At 40.7% G+C, this 21,644-nt stretch overlaps 1 protein-coding gene across 5 annotated transcripts in view; it reads left to right on the top strand.

The window, feature by feature from the left end:
- LOC125462486 (collagen alpha-6(VI) chain-like) overlaps positions 1 to 21,281 on the top strand; it is a 164,326-nt gene extending 143,045 nt beyond the window's left edge. For all 5 annotated transcript variants that reach the window (XM_048552571.2, XM_048552580.2, XM_048552599.2 and 2 more), the window contains 3 exons: positions 14,165 to 14,261; positions 14,348 to 14,400; positions 18,067 to 21,281. In XM_048552571.2, coding sequence (XP_048408528.1) covers positions 14,165 to 14,261; positions 14,348 to 14,400; positions 18,067 to 18,242 — 326 coding nt within the window. In that variant the 3' untranslated portion in view covers positions 18,243 to 21,281. The remainder of the gene's footprint in view (positions 1 to 14,164; positions 14,262 to 14,347; positions 14,401 to 18,066) is intronic.
- Positions 21,282 to 21,644: the final 363 nt, after the last annotated feature.

Raw genomic sequence — 21,644 nt, 5'->3', positions numbered from 1 at the left:
TTAAAATTAGGGATTGCCCTTTCAGGACAGAGATGAGGAGAATTATTTTCTATTAGACGGATCTGTGCTTAGGAAGTCTCAGGCTCAGAAAGTCATTGAATGTATTAAAGGCAACATTTGATTCTTGTTAGACAAGGGAATCAAAACTCATTGCAGTAGATGGGGATGTCACATTAAAAATCTTGCAGAAAGGTGATGGCCTATGGTGTTATCTTGAGATTATTCATTCAGAATCTCAGCTAATGTTCCAGATAGCCAGGTTGAAGTCCCATCCTCACCTGGTCTGGCCTACTCATGACTCCAGACCCACAGACATGTGGTTGACTCTCAGCTGCCCTCTGAAACAGCTGAGCAAACCATTCCGTTCTGTCAATTCTACATAAAAAAGCACAAACACATCTGCCATGATGTTGTTGAATGGCAAACTGTGCTTCACATGCCAGATAGGTTCCTGATTCATATAGTTGTATGTCTCCACAGTCATTAATAGCCGCTAAAGTCAACAGCGTTAAAGCACTGAAGGCTGTATCCTACAGCAAGGTTTCTGCAGGCATTAATTGTTGTCAGACACGGGTGCACTAGACCATAACCAGAAGCAGAAGCAGCAACTGTGCAGGGCAGTGCAAGCTGCTGAAAGAGGCAGAAAAAGGAGGAGGAAAAAGAGAGGCAAATATTAAATTATCCCATTTTTCCCCAGGTATACTTGAAGCACTACTTGATGCAATCTCCGTTTACTGGCATGATTAACTCTACACATCTTAACCTTCTCTCTGTCATTATCATATTGTCTTCCACAATATAAAATTATATAAGCCACCACAAAATAAGCACACCTGTATTAAGCTTGTAAAATAACTCCATATTTCTTGTAAATGATTCACCCTTATGGATTTCCCTAGCGACTGTCTTCTCTGGGTATTTAAGACAGAATAACTGGGTTCTTGATTAGTAAGGGGACCAAGGGTTACAGGGAGAAGGCAGGAGAGTGGTGTTTAGAAACGTATCTGTCATGATTGAATGGTGGAGCAGACTCAATGGGCCAAATGGCTTAATTTTGCCCTTTTATGGTGCGTGTCTTTGCTGTCCGGTTTTCTGTTTACTGCAGTATGCATGGTGTAAAGCCTCTAATCTTTAGTGGAGGAGGCTGTGAAGGCAGCTCTGAACTTAGAAGATAACAAGTTGTAGAACTGGATAAACACAGCAGGCCAAGCAGCATCAGAGGAACAGGAAGGCTGATGTTTCAGGCTTAGACCATTTCTGAAGTAGGGTCTAGGCCCGAAACTTCGGCTTTCCTGCTCTTCTGATGCTGCTTGACCTGCTGTGTTCATCCAGCTCTACACCTTGTTATCTCAGATTCTCCAGCATCGGCAGTCCCTATTACCTCTGAACTTAGAAGACCTGTTTTTTGAAACTATCACTTTGGTGTAAGCAGCAGCAGTTTTAGTTGGCTATCACACACAAGCGCAGGGCACTGGAGGAGGGGCAATACCAGAATATTGAACACTGTCTTCCTGAGAGGAGGCAGCAGGTTCATGCTTCAGTTAATGAAACTTGGGCAAGGCACTGTCCCAACAAACCTCGCATTCTGTTTGAGAACACTTTTTGGACTGTAAGCTATCCTGCGAGTCCCTTTGAACAATGGTGTGTGTAGCTGTAGTCACAGCAGTTTGATCATACATGGCAGCAAGCTGACCCTGTGTGTCACTGATGTCCATGCTTCCAAGCAGCTCACAGGCTTAAGGTTATGTAGGATTACATACGATATATGATGCTTAAAAAGGCCATTTGGCCTAATTAGTCCGTGCTGCACTTGAACCTCCTTCCATCATTTGTAACCTAAATCTGACTTGATAACCATTTATTCCCTTTCCCCTCAAATGCTTATCTAGCCTCTCTTTAAGTGCAGCAATGTTGTTGGCCTCAGCCACTCTGTGATAATGAGCCCCACATTTTCACCACTGTTAGAGTGAAGAACCTCCTGAATTCCCTGTTGGATTACTTGGTAACTGTTAATGATATTGATAACCCTGCACTGTTTTCTTCCCTGTAAGTGTAAATGTGTAAGCATTCTCTCTGTCAAAATCATGGATAATTTAAAATGCCTCTGTTAGGTCACTCCCTCAGCTTCCCTTACAAGAGAAAAGACCCAATCTATCAATTTCCTGATCTGTATTCCTAAGCAATTCTGGTATCATCTTTGTAAATCTGTTCTGCACTTTCCCCAGTTCCTCAATATCCTTTTTATAGTATGGCTGCCAGAACTGCATGCAATATTCTAAGTGTTATCTAACCAAGATTGATACAGATTTAACAAAATTTCTCTACATTTTAGTTCTATCCCTGTAGAAATTAAAACTGATAATGGGTTTGTTTCTTTTTAAATGGCCATGCTAACCTGTAGTGCACCTCCTTGTGATTGGTGCACTTATACTCCAAGATCCCATAGTTACTTAGCCCGTCAAGAATGGTACCTGCAAACAAAAGTCACCTCCCAAACACATGATCTCATTTGTGAGGGCTAGCTATCACTTGCCAATTACTTGCTCATTCTGTCTTCCTATAAGTTGTTGCAGCCCTCCTCAGTATTTGGTGGAATCCCCAAATTGAGAAGGTTTTAATTTTGATTCCACTGACAAATTGTTAATATTAATTTTGAACTACGGTGATCATCAGAGCATCACTTCCTATTTTCTGCCACTCTCTATAACAACTCTTTACTCCTCATCACTTCTAAAGCCAGCTAGTCTTCAAGTTACAACTTGTCCCTCTGACCATATTCATATGACACATCTCATTCAAACCCTTTTGAAAATCAATATAAATTTCATCTGTTACATAACCAAAGTCTATTCTCTATTTTATCACCTCAGAAAATTTAATAAGGTTGGTTAAGCAAGATTTTCCCTTTTTAAATACATGCTGACAACTCATTGTTCTATTTCAAGATAATACTATTTCCTTTAGCAAGGATTAATTATTTGTCCTCTTACTGATGTCCGAAGGATTCTAGAAATGGGATGAACATTTCCTGTTCCCCTTCCAAAATATACGGATTATGCCAGCTATCCAGCGGTTATTTGGCATATCATTTTTAGAACAAATTATGAAAAATGAGTTGCAGTGTCTGTACTATCGCTTCTTTTAGTTATGCTATAAAATATTGAAGTGATCCATCTGGACCAGTTGGCTCTGTCCTCTTCAGGTTTGTCTAAATCAGTTATATAATAGTACAGAACTTGAGTATTTCTGAAAAAAAAACATTCTGTTGATTTTTTTATTTGTTTTGCACTCAGGTCAATTAGTTTGAAATACCAGTGTAAAGGAAAAATAACCCTTATGTGTTATGAGAGGTTGGTGCTGATTTGTTGGCAAACAGATTTTGATGGGTAAACATTATCCCATAGAGAATATAGCAGTTAATGCTGACTGAAAGTTAACTGCCAAATGCTGTCTAATATTGAAACATGTTTTGCAGCTTCTCCACCCTTCCTGTTCTCTTCTTTTTTTCCCTAAATATGTTATACTTAAAGTATTGAATTTCCAACTTGATTTTTCTGCAGCCATTTTTCAGTATGCTTGACTGTATCTGGTTTCTCCTAATGTCTAATGTCTCACAGTATCCTTATTTTCTTGTGGACAATTTCTAGGTTGATATACAGACATTTAACCTTTTTTTTGATGGGAGTTCCTCTCATGGTGTGCATAATCATCTTTACAGGCTCTACTTCTGCAACTCCATTTATTCCCCTTGATGTAAATTTTCTGTATTACTTTCTTCTCTCCTGTGGTCTGCTTCCTCTTCTCCCTGTGTTGTCTACATTTCTTATAAATCACTCTGCCCATTCTCACTAATTCATCCGATTTCTCTTTATGATCATCCGAATTACCGTTTCCATTAGTCACCATTCCTAATCTACTTCATCGCTACAGCTTTCTTGTGGTCTCAAAAGCAGTGCCAGTATCTCGTGAATTGAAGTACCCTTCCATACATTTCTGGATTCTTGCCCTTAGTTGCAGACGCTGCAGTCTATGTCTATTGCTGTAATTAGGAAGACTGTTATTACTACCATTTTTCAATTCTGCTGTTTGCTCACCGATGGGCAGCCTTCTGATTTCCAGCCGTGGCCTGCTTTGTGGCTGTACTCCCTGCCATCTTTCTTCTCATCCTCACAGAGTTTGATTATATTGCACTGGTTGGATGGGACAGACAGGATCTCGAACTCAAACTCTACTATATCCCAACTAACAAGATCCTGATCAATCACTTCCACCCTTTCTAGAATCTGTATTTTCCTCTTGGGTGTGACTTTATTCTGGACAAAATGTCTAGAATATCCTCTCCGTTCCTTATGTATTAGCAGTGCCAAGTGTTTAAGAGTCTAGTAGAACACTGGAAAATAAGCCTTGGTGATAGAGATTGTTAATAGATGAGTGATGGGCTGGGGTCGGTTAAGAACTATCTGACCACTGTGACTTTTTTCATTGATCACAGGATGAGGGTGCGACTCACAAGTTCAGCTTTATTGCCCATTCCTAATTGTCCTTGAGAAGGTCATCGTGAGCTACATTCTTGAACTGCTATAGACCGTGTGTTGTAGAGACACACGGATTGCTGTTAGGAAGGGAGTTCCCTGATTTTGACTCAGTGACAGTAAAGGAATAACAGTCAAGTTTCCGTGTCTTGAGAGGACCTTGCAGGTGTTGATGTTGCTGCTTGTCTTCTTCCCTTGCCTTTTGAAGTGGTAGTGGTTGCAGGTTTGGATGGCACTGTTAAAGGAACCTTCAGGATTTGCAGCAGTGTATCTCATGGATTGGTACACACTGTTGTCATGGAACAATTATAAAGGAGGAACTGACTGCCTGATGTGTGGATGGGGTGTCAGTCACGTAGCTGCTCTGTCCTGAGCGATTTTGAATTTTTTGTGTTGTTGGAGCTGCACAACCCAAGCAAGTGGAGAGTTTTCCAGCACACTCTGGACATGTACCTTGCAGATGGTGGACACAGTTTGGGAAGTCAGAAGATGAGTTACTTTCTACAGAAGTCCTGGCTTCTGACCTTGTCTTTTGAAGCAAGAGTATTTATAAAACTCTTTTAGTTTAGCTTCTAGTTAGTGGCATTCTTCAGGATGATGATATCTAGGGAATCAGTAATGATAATGCCATTGAGAGGAGATGGAGAAGATTTCCAGTTCCTTGAGAAGGTCATGCTTTGGGCAACATTCATTCAATAAAAGTGTCAATGTCCACTTATCAACCCGATCTGGGATATTATCCACATTTTCCTGCATATGAACATGGACTGCTTCATTATCTGAGGAGTTGTGGATGCAACTGAACATTGTGCAATCATCAGCCAACACCCCACTTCTGACCTTATGGTAGGGGGAAGGTCATTGTTGAAGCAGCTGAAGATGGTTGGGCCTGTGCCAGTACCATGGGCAACTCCTGCAGCAGTGTGGCTCAGATATGATTGATCTGGAGAAACATCAACCATCTTCCTTTGTGCTTGACCTCAATTCATACTGACTTCTGTTTTGTCAAGGTGCCTTGATGCTACACTTAGCCAAATGCTGCCCTGATGTTAAGGGCAGTCGCTGTCTTGAACTTAGCATTTTTGTCAATGTTTGGACTAAGGCTGTAATAGTTGATTGTTTATGTCATTCGAAACTGCACTTATTGATCTCGAACATTCATACAAAAGTGTTGAAGCTCTTGTAGCACGGCATCTTAAAATTTGGGGCTAGTCTCCCAGAGTGGAACTCCATGGCTGTCTATTCTCATTGTCTTTTGTGTGTGTGTGTTTGGAGGAATTCCTGAATACCAGTAGATGCAGGACAGCTCTTCTACCTTCTGTCTCCTTTGTCAAGACTTCACCTTTTCCCCACATCCTGCGTGACTGCCAGCAACTTCTCCAGCCACAATTCACTTCTCCTTTTAGGAATGCAGGCCAGCATTGAGCAGTGCGGGCTAGGTTTAAGTGGTGCCTGAAAGTCATGATTTTGATCAGCGGCTGATGCATGCAGCCAATGAGCAGTGCCGTTAGCCCTGGCTGACTGCTGTAACCATTGTGGTGAACAGCCAACGCAAAGTCAATGTGCTGACTGCACCCCCCTCCCTACCTCCCCACCTATACTCTCTCCACCTATCTTTTCTCTCCATCTTCGGTCCACCTCCCCCTCTCTCCCTATTTATTCCACAACCCTCACCCCATCCCCCTCTCTGATGAAGGGTCTAGGCCCGAAACGTCAGCTTTTGTGCTCCTGAGATGCTGCTGGGCCTGCTTGTGTTCTTCCAGCCTCACATTTTATTATCTTGGATTCTCCAGCATCTGCAGTTCCCATTATCTCGGATTCATTACCTGTTGTGTTTCTGCACTCACTTCTTGGAACTGTCCAAAGTATCACGTGTAGAATTTTAAAACCTTTTCTAAGGAAAGTAGACAGGAAAGGAAGAGGAAAACTTAGGGGTGAGGGCAAGACAGATGCAAAATAGGAAGAACAACGAGACACAATACAACCAAAATGATACAACTTTAAAAGGGGTATAGTAACAAAGGACACCGACAAACAAACTTTTGAAACAGGTTCAGAAGTGTTTTAAAAAGTGAATGGAATGCTTGACTTAAGTAGCCTTTATATTCTTATTTTGTAGAGTACATTAAACCATTGTAAATCACCAGTTGGAAATCAATGTACACTATAAATCAGGCCCCCACAGCTAATGGAAGATGTCAAAACTTTGAAGAATATACTGAAATTATTCACCAGAATTGTCCCAGGGATGAGCAACATCAGTAATTTGAAGAAAGTAGGAAAACTGAGGTTATTTTTGTCGAGCAGAAATGGCGATGGGGAGATTTAATAATCAAGATATTGAAGCATATAAGGGATTTTGGAATGATGAATGAGTAGAATATTTTCATTGGCAAGTAGACCTTTAAGCAATTTACACAGCCTTAAAATTGCTGGCAAGAAAGCAGAGAGGAAAATGGAATTTTTTTTAAAGTTATGACCATCTGGAAAAATGTACTGAGCCAGGCAGCATCAGTGGAGAGAGAAACGTAATTAAACTCAATTACCTTCCGTCAAAATTGGGGAAGAAAAAAGATTTAATTGATTTTATATAAGTGCAGAGGTGGGTATAAGGGGGTAATGAGAACATTATGATAATGATAAGGTGGAAGGCATGTGAGATTACGTAACAGTAGAGATAATGGTACAAGGCAAAAGGAGATAGCCCAAGAGAAGAAACAAAAGATGGCTCTTGAGGAACTGCAAATTGTTGAAAGTGTTGAGTCTGCAAGGCTGTGAAAGGTTTAATCGAAAGATGAGGTCATATTCCTGAAACATGCATTGGTTTTCATTAGAATGGTTCAGAAGACAGAGAGATAAAGAAAACGCAAGGTCTGTACGGGCAGATAAATAAATTAGCAGGGAGAGGAAACTCAGAGGCGCCTTTACAGATTGGGTAGAAATATTCTGTAAAGCAATGACCTCATATATGTTTACTGTCTTCAGTGTCAGAAGATAACATAAGGAGCAGAGGATACAGTACTAAATTGAAAGAGATCTACATAAATCGCTGTTTCATCTTGAAGGAATACTAGGTGCTTTGAACAGTGAGAAGGGAATAGATAAGAAGGCAGCGTTTCACCTTGTGCAATTAAATAGAAAGGGATTTTGATAAGTGCAAGGGAATGATTGAGGAATGGACCACGATGCAACAAATGCAATGGTCCCTTTGAAATGTTGAAAGTTGATGGCTTGAACAAGAATCACACAAGATTTCCCCTTCACCCTGCTCACCACAATGTTTCATCCTTAAACATTTCTCCTGACTCCTGTATGATAACCACCATCAAGCAAACATATCCCTCCCCTGCTTCTGGGCTGTAATATTCTATGATAGTCACGTCATTCAGTGTTGTCTGTGTAAATCTGTGAGCAACACTATCAGAGATTAACTTGTAGATCTTGAAGGGCTATATTTTCAAATATCTACGGCTGTAACCTCTGTGGGTATGCTGGTGCTAAAGTGGTACCATTCAAACTGGAGTTATAAAGTAAATGCTGAGAGGATGTTTCCCTTCATGGGAGTGTCTAGGACCAGAGACCATGTACTCAGGGTAAAGAGGTAATAACATGAGACTGAGATGAGGAGGAATTTCTTCTCTCAGAGGGTTGGAACTCTTACTACAGACAACTGTGGTGCAGTGTCCTTGTGTATATGTAATACTGAGACAAATAGATTCCTCATCAAGAATCAAGGGCTATTGGGAAAGTGCGTGTGAGAAATGTCAGATCAACCATGATTCGGTTGAATGGTGGAGCAGGCTTGAAGGTCTGAATGTTCTACAATTCTTCCTATGTCTTATGGCTCTAAGACTTTCATTTTAAAGGCCATTAAATCAGATTTTGTTTTTTTTATAATCAGCGACCAGAGGCAGAACTGTTGATGTTTTATTGTTGTTTAATCCGGGGGGCATATTTTATTTCATTATTTTGTTTTTATCTCTTAACATCTAATCCTATGCATGGGAGTCTTTTTCAGGGATTTCCTTTGCTCCAGAACCCTTACTGTATAGCTCTTAGAGGTCTGTATAAATCAAAGGCTGTAAACTTAATCTGTTTAAATGGTTATAATTCATAAACATTTTATTTTTCTATATATGACAAATTCATGTGACCATCAAGGAAGGCTTCTAACAGAAATCCTGCCAGCTAGAGGAGCCCTAAATGCTAGTATGACCCACAAGTCAATACAATCTCCATTACCCTGTATTTTGTCTGTTTTTCCACACCCTACTTACAATCCTAATGATAGTTCTGGACCACCAATGCAGATGGCTGGTGAAATGTGCCAGAAATGTTTCCAGCCCTTTGCTTCATCCAAGAACTGGGAGAAGAAATTCTGCTCAGTATGGACTTCCAGCGATGAAAAAGATAATTACATTGTACTTAGATATTCATAAATACTTCTGGGCTGTCTTGTGAGACATGTGTATCGCTCTTTATCCCTAGTTCGTCCTGACATTTGCTCTCCACTTCATCAATTGGACTCTTAGTATTCTCTCCCTTCCTATGCTGCCACTTCATTGTCACCCATCTCCCTTTCGTTATATTGTAGAATCCCTACAGTGTGGAAGCAGGCCCTTTGGCCCAACAAGTTTATACTGACCCTCGGAGCATCCCACACAAGCTCCTAGAACCCACCTAATCCACACATCCGTGAATAGTTGGGCAATTTAGTATGGCCAATCCACCTAGCCTGCACATCATCGGAATGTGGGAGGAAACCAGAGCACCCGGTGGAAACCCACACAGACATGGGGAGAATGCGCAAACTCCACACAATTGCCTGAGGGTGGAATCAGACCCATGCCCCTGGTGCTGTGAGACAGCAATGCTAGCCACTGTGCTGCCACATTATTTCTGTAATGCCGTCAGGTCTCCCTTTCTGATCACTTCATTCCCATTAATTTCCCACCTTGCTTTCCTAACTCATTGATAATCTCTCTTCATTCATTCATCTCCCCACTTTATTGTTCTACATGAATATTGCTGCACATAATGAAAATAGTTACTGGATACAGCAAGTAAGCAGATTTAGATTTAGGATTTACTGTCATGTGTTCTCAAGTACGAGGTACAAGAGTACAGTGAAAAGTGTACAGTGTTACCATGCACGGCACCATCTTAGATACACAGTACCTAAGTACAAAATCTTAGTTACAGAAGTAGAAAAAAGAAGTAAGTTAAAAAGTTCAGTGTTATAGTTGTCTTAGTATAAAAGTAGAAGGTCGAAGAAATCAAGTTAAAAAGTCAAACATTATGAGATAACAAGGTGTAGAGCTGGATGAACACAGCAGGCCAAGCAGCATCAGAGGGGCAGGAAAGCTGATGTTTCAGGCCTAGACCCTCCTTCAGAAATTTCCGAAGAAGGGTCTAGGCCCAAAACGTCAGCTTTCCTGCCCCTATGATGCTGCTTGGCCTGCTGTGTTCGTCCAGCTCTACACCTTGTTATCTCAGATTCTCCAGCATCTGCAGTTCCTACTATCTCTGTCAAACATTATAGTCCTTTCTTAAGCCTTGGGCCTGCAGACGTTCCAAGCTGGGTTTTTCACAAGAGGGCTCACTCTTCCGTGTGCTGGGATGGCTTTCACCCACACTGGGCTAAGAAGTGTCCGTGTTTGCCAGTCGCCACAGCCACTGACCGTTGCTGCTGACCTCCGTTAGGCACACCAGGCTTCACTGTTAAGGCTTCGGCCCTGAACGAATATTAGGGGAATTTGTGTTTGAATTCCAGTTCACTACATGGAACAACTACATTTTTATTCTTGAGTTGGAACATACTTTGTGGTGCTGAGGGGAAAGGGTTTTGGTTCATACTGATTTTATGTCAGCAAATATAGACTTGTGGAACAAAATACCAAAACACTGATTGCCAAAATGAGGCATAGATAATTGACATAATTGTTGTTACAAGATCTAGAAATAAGTGAAAACAGGGATAACTGAACCAATCTGAAATTCCTTTAGGAAAAATCAGAGTTTCTGCATGACAGCCTTAAGGAAGTTAACTTCCTGAGCACAGTGAGTCTTAGCATCACCTGGGAGTTCCCAGATGCAACGTCAAAACTGACTCCTTTGGCCATGTTCCAACATGTAGCACTTTGGAGCAGTTGCAGAGCTTCTTAGGCATTCCCTGATTGCTCAATATAGCCTCATGGCCAGAATTTAGCTAATGAGGCAAGTAGCTTGGGTCACACATCAGTTGAACCAGTAACCAAAATTATATAACTTTCATACAGAGGTGTAGTTACGAGATAGAGTGCTACTGATCGATCATGAAAGCACAGCGTAGGAAGCATGGAAGTAGGCAAGTACTGTGGCTGTTTAGAAGACTGAGCTCAGCTCTCAGACTGCATCCAAGTATTTTTTGAAGTTCTTATGCTGGTAGGCCTCATCAACTTCCCTTGGCCCATAACAGCCCCTTATCCTCCAGTCACAGCCCCTTCATACCCTGTATTCCAACTCTTGCCTTCCCATCCCTTTCCTATTGCACCTCATTATCTCCATGGCTGTCTCCATAATCCCTCACCCAGTGTCCAACAGAGGGAAATCTCATTAACCATATGGACAGGAATAAGCTTCTAATTACCTAATAAAACTTTCACCCCTACATGCACAATTATGAAATAAATTCTGATGTATAAACCTAACGCTTTGAAAGTGACTTTTAAGTTGTTAATCAAGCTGTGAACTCAGAACTCAGTTACTACTGCGGTAACGATAGCTTTTTAGATTCAGCTGAACATATGTCATAGGCAGATCATTACAGGGGAGCAGGTGGCTTGCCCACTGCAGAAGAAATGACAATAGCTGGTCACCAGGCCCAGATGATGCCTACCCCATAGCCATAATGGGCTTCAGACAGGCTAAAGTGGTGGATAGCGAGATTTCTACCCCTGGTTGCCACCTTCTGGCATTTCTAGCCAATTTGAGTAGCCAGTGGCTTTTGCAGTCCCAGCAGGACCTCTATAAAAGTGCTGCCAGGATTGTAAGCTGGCCAATGAAGGAGACATAATGGATTCTGAAGTGAGGTCAGCTGAGGGGCTTTGGATAGGGATTATTAATCATCTCAGGGAGGTGGCAGAATGGGGTGCAAGGGTAGGTTTTCTAGTATAAGCAGAGTGATGTAAATGTGTGATTCTCATTTTGTTTAGAGTTTGGATTTTAAACTAGTGGCATGTGGGTTTTGGCCTGTGTTTATGGAAGAGTTCCATAACTAACTTACCAGTCTTTATGAAGACTGATCCTTAATATTTGTTATTATTGTTTGCATAGGTGGGTACTGTATTTCGGTGCCCAGCAGCCCTCTGTGTTATAAGGATGAGCTCAACGGTAGCTGAGCAGATATTGGGTTGACTTATATTACGTGCCTTCTGCTGAAAACACATGCAGCAGAAGTATGTAATATTCACCTCAATGACATAATGATAGCCCCTGGGGAAATGTTATTAAAGAGCTCTGTTGAAACTACATACCCAGCCATGGCTTTTCCTTTTCTAACCTACACTTGTCAATCACAGCCTTCAACAAAGGGTTTTCTTTAATTCTCACTGGAGGTTGCAGATATGTTTTTTAAAGTTTGAAGGGTATAGCATTTAAAACCAAAGTTCAGATCATGAATGATAAAGCCATTATCTACCCTTCAAAGAGCATTTACATCTATTCTATCAATTCAAGATTTTCACAAGATGGGTTAAACCCCTGGAATGAACCAAAATAGAGCCTGTTTGAACATATTGCTTACTTCAAATGGCCCTCGCTAAATTTAAGGTTCACTCCAATGTGAACGACACACATTCTTCTTCCTTAAAAAATAAATTGCACCTGCCAAAAATGAAATTGGGACTTCTGCATTCACGCCCTGCCTGCTATTTGTGGAAGTCGACAGAGTCTTCCCAGCTACACACAAATCTCTTCGTCCCATCTCTGCTTTCTGCTGTGTACTCTCTTTCAAAATTTCACAGTAGCACCTGTGATAGAGTCATGATTTCTCATGCAGTACAGGAAAAGCATTCATAACACAGGACCTTCATAAAGAGCTCATCTTTCATATTTTCAATATTCAGAGGTTCAGCAACATAGGTTCTTATTTTCTTTTGAATGGAAGAAATGATACAAATGGCAAAAATATCTACTAAAAAGGAGGCTATCAAAGTTATATCTTAGCCACAGATCATTAATCTATACATAATCTTAAAACTTCCCTCTACCCATTTCAATTGATGAGTGGTTTGCTTGCAAGATCTTGCAACTATCATTCATTCTTCCTGAATTGCTTTCTAGCATATGGAATTCTTATTTTTTCCAACAAATCAGGAAAGATAAAATTTAAAGAATGACTGAAAAAGAGGGATCCACATCCATGGGTAATTATTCTTTAAGTGCCAATCACATTTCTCCACCAAACCATTTGTTTGTGATTGTTCGTGTTAGCTAATCGCTTGAGTGCGCAGTGATAATGGAGGATAATGAATGAGCTAAGGTATTGTAGTTCAATTAGAGGTCTTTTTAATCAACCTGTTCGCACATGCAATGATGCACCTGTAGAGTCATACAGATGGGTTTTTCAGTAGCTCAGTGGTTGGCACTACTGCCTCACAGCTCTAGGGACCAGGGTTTAGTTCCATCCTCAGGCAACTGTCTGTGTGGAGTTTGCATATTCTCCCTCTGTCCACATGGGTTTCTTCCAGGTACGCTAGTTTCTTCGCACAGCTCATAGATGTGCAGGTTACATGATTGGCCATGCTAAATTGCCTACAATGTCTGATGATGTACAGGCTAGGTGGATTAGCCAGAAGTACAGGGTTAGGGTAGGGGGAGGTGGGTCTGGGTAGGATGCTCTTTAGAGAATTGGGGTAGGCTGAACGGCCCACGTTCACACTGTAGGGGATTCTAGATCTACAGACCAACAGCTCCATGCTGGTCATAAAAAAAACCCACCGAGCTATTTTAATTTCATTTTCCATCCTTTGGCCTTGTATGTCTTGACATTGCAAGTGTACATGTAAATACTTCTTCAATGTTATGAGAGTTTCTGCCTCTACCACCCTTACAAGCAGTGAGTTCCAGATTCCTAGCACCCACTAAGTGAAAAAGGTCTTTCCTCACATCTCCGCTTAACCTCCAGCTCCTTACCTTAAATCTATATTCACTGGTCGTTGATCTCCGTCACCGCCCCACCCCCCCCCCCTCAATTTCCTCTGCTTATAGGCAAATGATCCCCATCTGTCCGAACTCTCTTCATAACTGAATCGGGTAGGCCTTGAGCCTGGGCATTCTGGCCTGGAGGTAGGGCCATTACCATTGTGCAACAAGAGCCTTAGTAGTTCAATTATAATCATTTTAAAATCAAACTATTCAGACATATTGTGACATACCTCCAGAGCAGTTGGGACTTGAACTGAGTCTTCTCCTTCAGAAATAGGGACACTGTCACTGCACCAGACGAACCCAAATAGATCAATTACGTGCTGACTTTAATTGAAAAATTCCTTTATCAAAATTACACACAGTTTGTTGCATTTTATAATACTGTGAGTCTGTGTTTTTCTGTGATTCTACAAAGGCTTAAACTATTTCATTCATTTTTATAGCTGGAATCAACAACTATCCACCTCCATCTCTAAAGAAGGAATGCGAAGGAGTAAATTCTGACAGTGCAGAAGAACCAGAAACATTTCCTGTTACACCGTAAGTTTTGCAGACATCTGCTATCAAGCTTTGAACACAGATTGTATTTTTTCTTCAATTACTTATGCATTACTTCTTCATCACAGCTTGGACACTTTGCAAGATTTTGAAGAACAGAAAGATGATATCAATATTTATGGTAAGTGCAGATGAACTCATTTCTGTTGGGGCGTTGGGGCTTAATTCAGGAATGAGTTTTGGAAAATTGTGGGATGAGAGCATCAGTTTAAAGATGAGGCCATTTGACCTCCCAGATCTTAGTGACCAGTTGCCTACTACAAATGGACAGTTGCCAGCAAGGAAAGATTAATTGCTCAAAGGTCATTTCTCACACCATAGTAAGTGCCTGGGTGGGTGCTGTCTATCCAGGTCTTCTGGATGGGAGGACAGGAAGGAGCCTTTGGCAACTGAAGCTCAGACTTCATTTGTGAAGCCTGGTGGAACCATGCTGCATAAAATCTTTCTTTTAGGATCTTCACTGCTTCCCTGATATGTTTTCTTAGTTAAAATATGATCCTAAAGATACTTAGGAACCAATTTGCTTGGATGAATGATGCTCCTGACTGAGTTAGGCAAGATGTGGATTCACTCTAAAAAAAACCCTAGCTAAACGAGTGGCTGATGAGAATAGATTTGAATTGTGTCAGTGATCAAATGGTCAATTTAGAAGAAAAATCGTTATTGAAAGAATAATAAGAATGTCGAACAATATCACAAAGTGTAGTTGAAGTGCACAGTATTTAAGGAGAGGCTATACATACATTGAGGAAGAAAGAGATAGATGATTAGATGGTTATGATGGTAGATTTGGATGAGATTAAATGGGCAGATACTTGAGTGGACCACCAACATTGGATAGACTAGATGGGCTGAACGACCTGCTACCGTGCTGTATATCCTATCCAAATTAAGTTTGTGGAGGCCATTTCAAAGACCAGGTGCCCTATCCCTATTGGGTTAAAATTGGCCCCACATGTTTTGTGTGAGCATCAAATAATGCTACTGCAAAAAAGAAATGTGCTGAAAACATACATTCATCAGGACAGAATCACAAGAATAGCAAATCTGAAAGGAAACAGCAGTTTTTATTGGAGTGAGACGTGGGTGTGATTGGTTGACAAATGATCTCTGATTGGTAGAGGCATTGCTGAGGGGATTGCACAAGGGAGCAGTGAACCGTCAAGAGATTTTGTTTAAATTCAAAATAAGCAAGACAAATCTGATTAAGATTGCGCTGAGGGAATGCAGGAGGAAATGGCAACCCACACACTTTTGTTCAGTTGAAAAAGATACAGGGTGTGGATGTGTTCTTCCTGTTTGCAAAGGACAGATTCTGTGTGTGAATGAATGTAAAAGGTAGAGATTAAGTCACCATAGCCTTAACATGCCCCTTATGATTTTATTAGCCTCTATAAGGCCACGCCTCAGCTTCTGACACTCCAAGGAAAATAGCCCCAGCGTGCTCAGCCTTTCTGTATAACTCTAACCCTCCAGTCCTGGCAACATCCTTATAAATTTTTTTATGAATCCTCTCAAGTTTAACAACATCCTTCCTGTAGAAGGGCCTCCTGAATTGTATGCAATATTCTAAAAGTGGCCGCACTAATGCCCTGTACAGTCACAACATGACATCCTGGCTCCTACACTCACTGTTCTGACTAATGAAGGCAAGTGTGTCAAAAACCTTCTTCATCCCCTTGCAACTATACTTTAAAGCAATTATACAGCTGCACTCCTAGATCTCTTTGTTTGGCAACGCTCCCCAGGTCCTATCATTAAGTGGGTAAGTCCTGTCCTGATTCGCCTTTCCAAAATATAACACATTTATCCAAATTAAACCTCATCTGCCACCATACACCCCATTGGCCCAGCTGACCAAGGTCCCATTGTACTTTGAGATAACCTTCTTCAAGGTCCACTACACTGCCTAGTTTGGTGTCATCTGTAAATTTACTAACCCTGCTTCCTATATTCACATCCAGATCATTTAGCTAAATCATGTTGAACGGCAGAGCAGGTTCAAAGGGCCGAATGGCCTACTCCTGTTCAGCAAACATCCCAGAGCCCTACCATCCAGACAAAATCAAAAATGGCTGGAATCACAATCAAAAATCAGCAGGAGAGAAAGCAAAGTTAACATTTTGGATCCGATGACACTTGTTCAGAACTGACCAAACCCGAAACATTAACTCTGCTTTCTCACCACAGATGCTAAGTGACCTGCTGAGTTTTTCCACCAATTTCTGATTCTGTTTCCAATTCCCAGCATACACAGTTCTTTGTTTTATTTTTGTTCCCATGTGCCAGATATGTCTCTAACCAGTGGAGAGTTTGCCCCCAATACCCATTGATTCCAGTTTTGCTAAGGTTTCTTGATACCATGCTGAGTTGAATGCAGCCTTGATGTCAAGGGCTGTCACTTACCCCTCAACTCTGAAATTCGACATCAAGTCCCTTTACTTTAGCGAAACTCAAGTTCTGTACAACCAAATGAATATAAATAAATGTAAAACATTTCCAAAATGCATGCATGTCTCCTGTTCTTAAGAAATAAAGGTAAAATGGCCTTACAGCTCCACACTTCCCTGTCTATTCCTGTGATTGCGTCAGACCTTCTTCCTCAGTCTTTATGTAACTCAGGTTACATAACTTTCTTTTCCAAACTGCAGCCACTGTGTCAGTTCTGCTAACTTCAACTGAGAGCTTAATCTGAAAATTTAATGTGTGGCAAGAAATTAAAACAGCCCAGACCTCACTCTGGCAATGCCATCTGCACTGACCTGCTCAAGCCAGTGTGCTGATGATAACTTGCGTGCTGAGATAAAATCGGAGCCTTGTTGTATATATGGTATTCCTGGATTATCTACATATTTCCAGCCATATTGGGAAAAGTGTAAACTATGGGGCGGCATAGTGGCTCAGTGGTTAGCACTGCTGCCTCACAGAACCAGGGACGCGGGTTCAATCCCAGCATGGGGTGACTGTGTCTGTGTGGGTTTCCTCCAGGTGCCTCCAGGTCAAAGGATGTGCAGGCCAGGTGGATTGGCCGTGCTAAATTACTCATAGTGTTCAGGGAGGTGTAGATTAGGTGGATTCTAGGAGAATGGGTCTGGGCGTGGACTTGTTGGACCAAAGGGCCTGTTTCCAAACTGTAGGGATTCTATTCTATAAAGAAAGTGCTCTGCTGAGAAATGAACAACTGTCAGGAAAATTTACTACTATTTGTATGTGGTTGGAGAGAAAGATACAGCTAGGAAAATGAAATTAATGGTGGAGAATTACTGGTAGATCATGCTGAAATAATCATTGTCCTACTTTTCAACTACTATATTTAAGCTAATTTTGGATAAGATCTTAGGAGAAAATCTAGCTCCTAACATCTTTCAGTCCTCACTACACAGGATTATACATAAAGATTGCTAAATGGAAACATTTATATGTTCCATTTCATTCCATTGCTCCTTTTTGCAATGAAAATATTCAGCTCATTTAATCTAATCCAATCCTGAAGGACAACTTTATTAATAAAGCTTAATTAATTACACTAACGTTAAGTAACTAATTTACTTAGATTGCTTTAATCCTTCCTGGCACTAGCATGTCAATCAGCCTCACTAGAGCAAATTATCTGGTCGTTGTCATAATGATGTTGGTGGGAGCTTAATTTATGCAAATTGGATGCTATATCTCCTACATTACAACATTGACTGCCGGTGGACTTCATTGATTGCAAAGCACTTTTGAATGTTTGCAGATTAGGAAAGGTGCTACATAAATGCAATTCATTCTTTTTCTTCCATTCTAGATGAGTGCCTGCTGAACCTTAATGAAGGAGATTGTTACAACTACAACCTAAAATGGTACTTTGATAAAAGCTCACGAGCCTGCAAGAGGTTTTGGTACGGTGGCTGTGGAGGAAACAAGAACAGATTTGACACTCATGAGGAGTGCGAAGCCTTATGTCTAAAATCAGCCTTGTAAATGCTGGTCATTTCAGATAAACATACTTGACACAAACATAACATTTCAGTGTGCCATACCACTTCCTGTCTTTGTATAGAATACCTCATTTACACTGATACAGCACGTTTATACCTTTTAAACATTTTTTTTTGATAATAATTAAGAATTAGAGCTATCCCGTTTACACCGTCTCTCAATGCTGGACAGCCCGGGCAAAATATAGCCCTACCAACGTGTCAGGAAAAGAATGTTATAATGTATATATTTCTTCTATGAATGTTTTTTTACACAAATGAAATGGAGAGGAAAGATGGCAGCAAGGTCATCCAGAAGTAATGACAGAATATCTAATGGGTTGCAAGAATTTTATTTTTGAAGTTACAAATGTACAAACAATTAAAATCAAATTAAAGCATGAGAGAAGTGAGAAGTCACTTTCTCCGGTCATTCTCCATTCTCAGCTATTTCTGTGGCCTAGAAGATTTCTGGCTGGATTCTAGACTGTAATTGCTGGAGGAAATGTGAGCACAGCAGAGGACTGCTGAGAGTTAATGTGCCTGGCTGCCGCTTGAGAACCTCAGCCTAAGATCCTAAATGGTTTCCATTTCCCAAGAAAGGGGCAAGATGATTCAGAAATAAAGCCTCTACTCGGATGAGAATGTTTTCTGCTTATCCTGAAAAGGGGCACTAGAGCGTGCATTTGCCTCTGGGTCACTGGCCAAGCAACCATAACATTAAAACTAGGCAAAGTCTGCTTTTATGCTGTTCAAATATTGACACGAAGCCTAAAGGCTTAATATATGCAGACCCAAATGGCACTGGGAAGACCTAGGAAACTGTCAGGCAGCTCTATGCAAGCAGAGATCCAAGTCTTCTAGTGCCTATCCCTGATGAGATGAATGAAAGATAATCCATCCTATTCTCTGTTCTTCAGAGAATTCTTTAAATACGTAAAGTGTTGTGATAATGTGCCAAATAGATAGTCAGCTCTATTTGATGCTGCTTGACCTGCTGTGTTCATCCAGCTCCACACTTTGTTATCTCGGATTCTCCAGCATCCGCAGTTCTGATTATCTCAATCAGCTTTATTTCCTGTGTTATCAATTGAGCAATAAAAAATTGTTTTTTTCGCAGCTGGCTGCTTTGCATTATAAAAGCACCAGACTGATTTGTGAATAGTCTGCTGGTTACAAGCAAAGAAGTGGAAATTAGATATTCGTTCATATAGAGCAATTCATATTGGAATGTTTCATGTATTAATGCAAGTTGCATATAAAATCATTGTCAAAATTAAATGCCCCACATTTTTTTGGTGGTCATTGTTATCCATTGTCATTTCAGCTTCCTGCCATAATTTAAGTTTGAGATCAGAATCTTCCAGAAGTTTAATTTCTTTTGTGTAAATTTTGTTTCTGTTAATGAAATACTGGTTTTCATTTGCTGACATGCTTAATTTAATATTAAAGGGGCAGTGATGCAAACATTTCAGAAGTGACTTTATTTCATGCCATTTAACGAGATTCTGTTCAAAGCATAGCCCTGCTTCAAGTACGAAATATGATGGAGAATGAGTTTAGCAATATTTAGCAAAATTTGACACTATGTGGATGTTAAAAAAAGGGTCCTTGTTCAAAAGTCACTGAAAGCTAACATGAATGTGCAGCAAACAATTCAGAGTACAAATGTCAGGTTAGTCTTTATCACAAGTGGGTTTCAGTACGAAAGCAAAGACATCTTGACTCAGTCATATAGAACCATTGTGAGACTATACCTGGAGTCCCGTGTACAGTTCTGCTCCCCTTTCCTGAGGAAGGATGTACTTGACATAGAGGGACAACAGCGGAGATTCATGAATCTGATTTCCTGGTTAGGCGAGAGTGTCCCATGAGGAAGAGTTTGAGGAAACTGAGCTTGTATTCCCTGGAGTTTAGAAGAATTAAAGGTGACCTCATGGAAATGTATAATTTTTTAAAGGGGTAAATAGACTACATGAAGAAACGACATGCACCCCCCACCCACTTTGCTGTGGGATCTAGAACTCTGGGACTCAATCTCAGAATAATGACTGCCTATTTAGAACTGAGTTGAGGAGAAACCTCTTTTGTCAAACAATGGTGAATCTTTGGAATTCTGCACAACAGAAGGCTGTGAAAACTCATTTGTTAAGTTAGCTTGAGAAAGTTAGGTACATTTCTAGTCACTACTGACCTAAAGGAAGACTGGGATGGCTTGCAGATATGGCATTAAGGTAGATGGTTAGCCACAATCTAAAATGGCAAAGAAGACTGAAGTGACTTCAGGGACAGTATCTTCAATTTCCAGGTTGATACCCATGGAGTCTGCTGTGTCTAGGATTCTGCAGGTTCCCAGTGTATATCTTCAGTCTGCACCCCTCCAATGAGTATTTGCCTAACAGAATATCCGATCCCTTTTGGACAAAAACACTTTCCAATTTCTCACCACTTGAAGAAATACTCTCCACCATTGATGCTCCCACCAAAGTGATTAACCTCATACTTATCCTCTTCATATTTCATCTGACATTTATAGACCTCTCACTTGTTCTATCTAAGTCCTTTTGCATTGTCTCCTCAGCCCTTACTCCCACTAAGATTTTAATCGTCTGTAAATTTGTAAATCCTACAATTGGTCCCCAGATCTAAATCACTAATGTAGATTTTGAAAAGCTGAGGTGCAAGCATTGGTCTGTGCAACATCCCACTTGTCACAGTCCACTGACCTGAGAATGACCCAATTATGGCTGCTCTCTGCTTTCTGACTGTTAACCCAAGCCTCGGTCCATCTTATATTTCATCCCATACGCTCTTATTTTGTTTTCAAAATGTAATACTTGTTTTCAAGGGAACTATTATTTTTCAGTGCCCAGGGTAGGGAATACAGCTATTTGTATGTTACTTTGTATCCTCGAACCTGCTCCATGAATTGTGTGGTATTGTTGGATTCAGAGTACCCCAGATGACTTCAGTGATATGCTAATTTGATGAAGTGAAATCTACCGTTATTTGATATAATAATATTATTTGTTTTATAATATAAAGTGCATTTATGAACTCAATTCCGTTTTTGTTTGTGTGAAAAATCACCTGTAGCTCTCACTTAAAAGACCATACAAGAGGATCATCATGAGTGGGCATAATGGTTTGACATACATGTCAAGAGAAAGGACCTTATTTTATGTAAGCTCAAAGTGCCAACTCATCAAAGGAAACTTTATCAGTATTGGAGGAGGGATTCTTCTTTTTAAAAATAGAAGACTTTTGGAAATATTGGAGCCTCTTGCCTAATCCAGACCCAAAACTGAGGATTGTCTAAATGAAGACCAATACTGTTCACCTGCAACTACTTCATCTGTGACACTGGATTCAGTTCAACGGCCAGGTGCAGAAATCCCCAGCTTAT

Source organism: Stegostoma tigrinum, chromosome 2 (assembly GCF_030684315.1).
Source record: "Stegostoma tigrinum isolate sSteTig4 chromosome 2, sSteTig4.hap1, whole genome shotgun sequence".
NCBI lineage: Eukaryota > Metazoa > Chordata > Chondrichthyes > Orectolobiformes > Stegostomatidae > Stegostoma > Stegostoma tigrinum.
The sequence above is the reverse complement of the archived record's forward strand: the minus strand, read 5'-3'. Positions and strand labels throughout refer to the sequence as shown.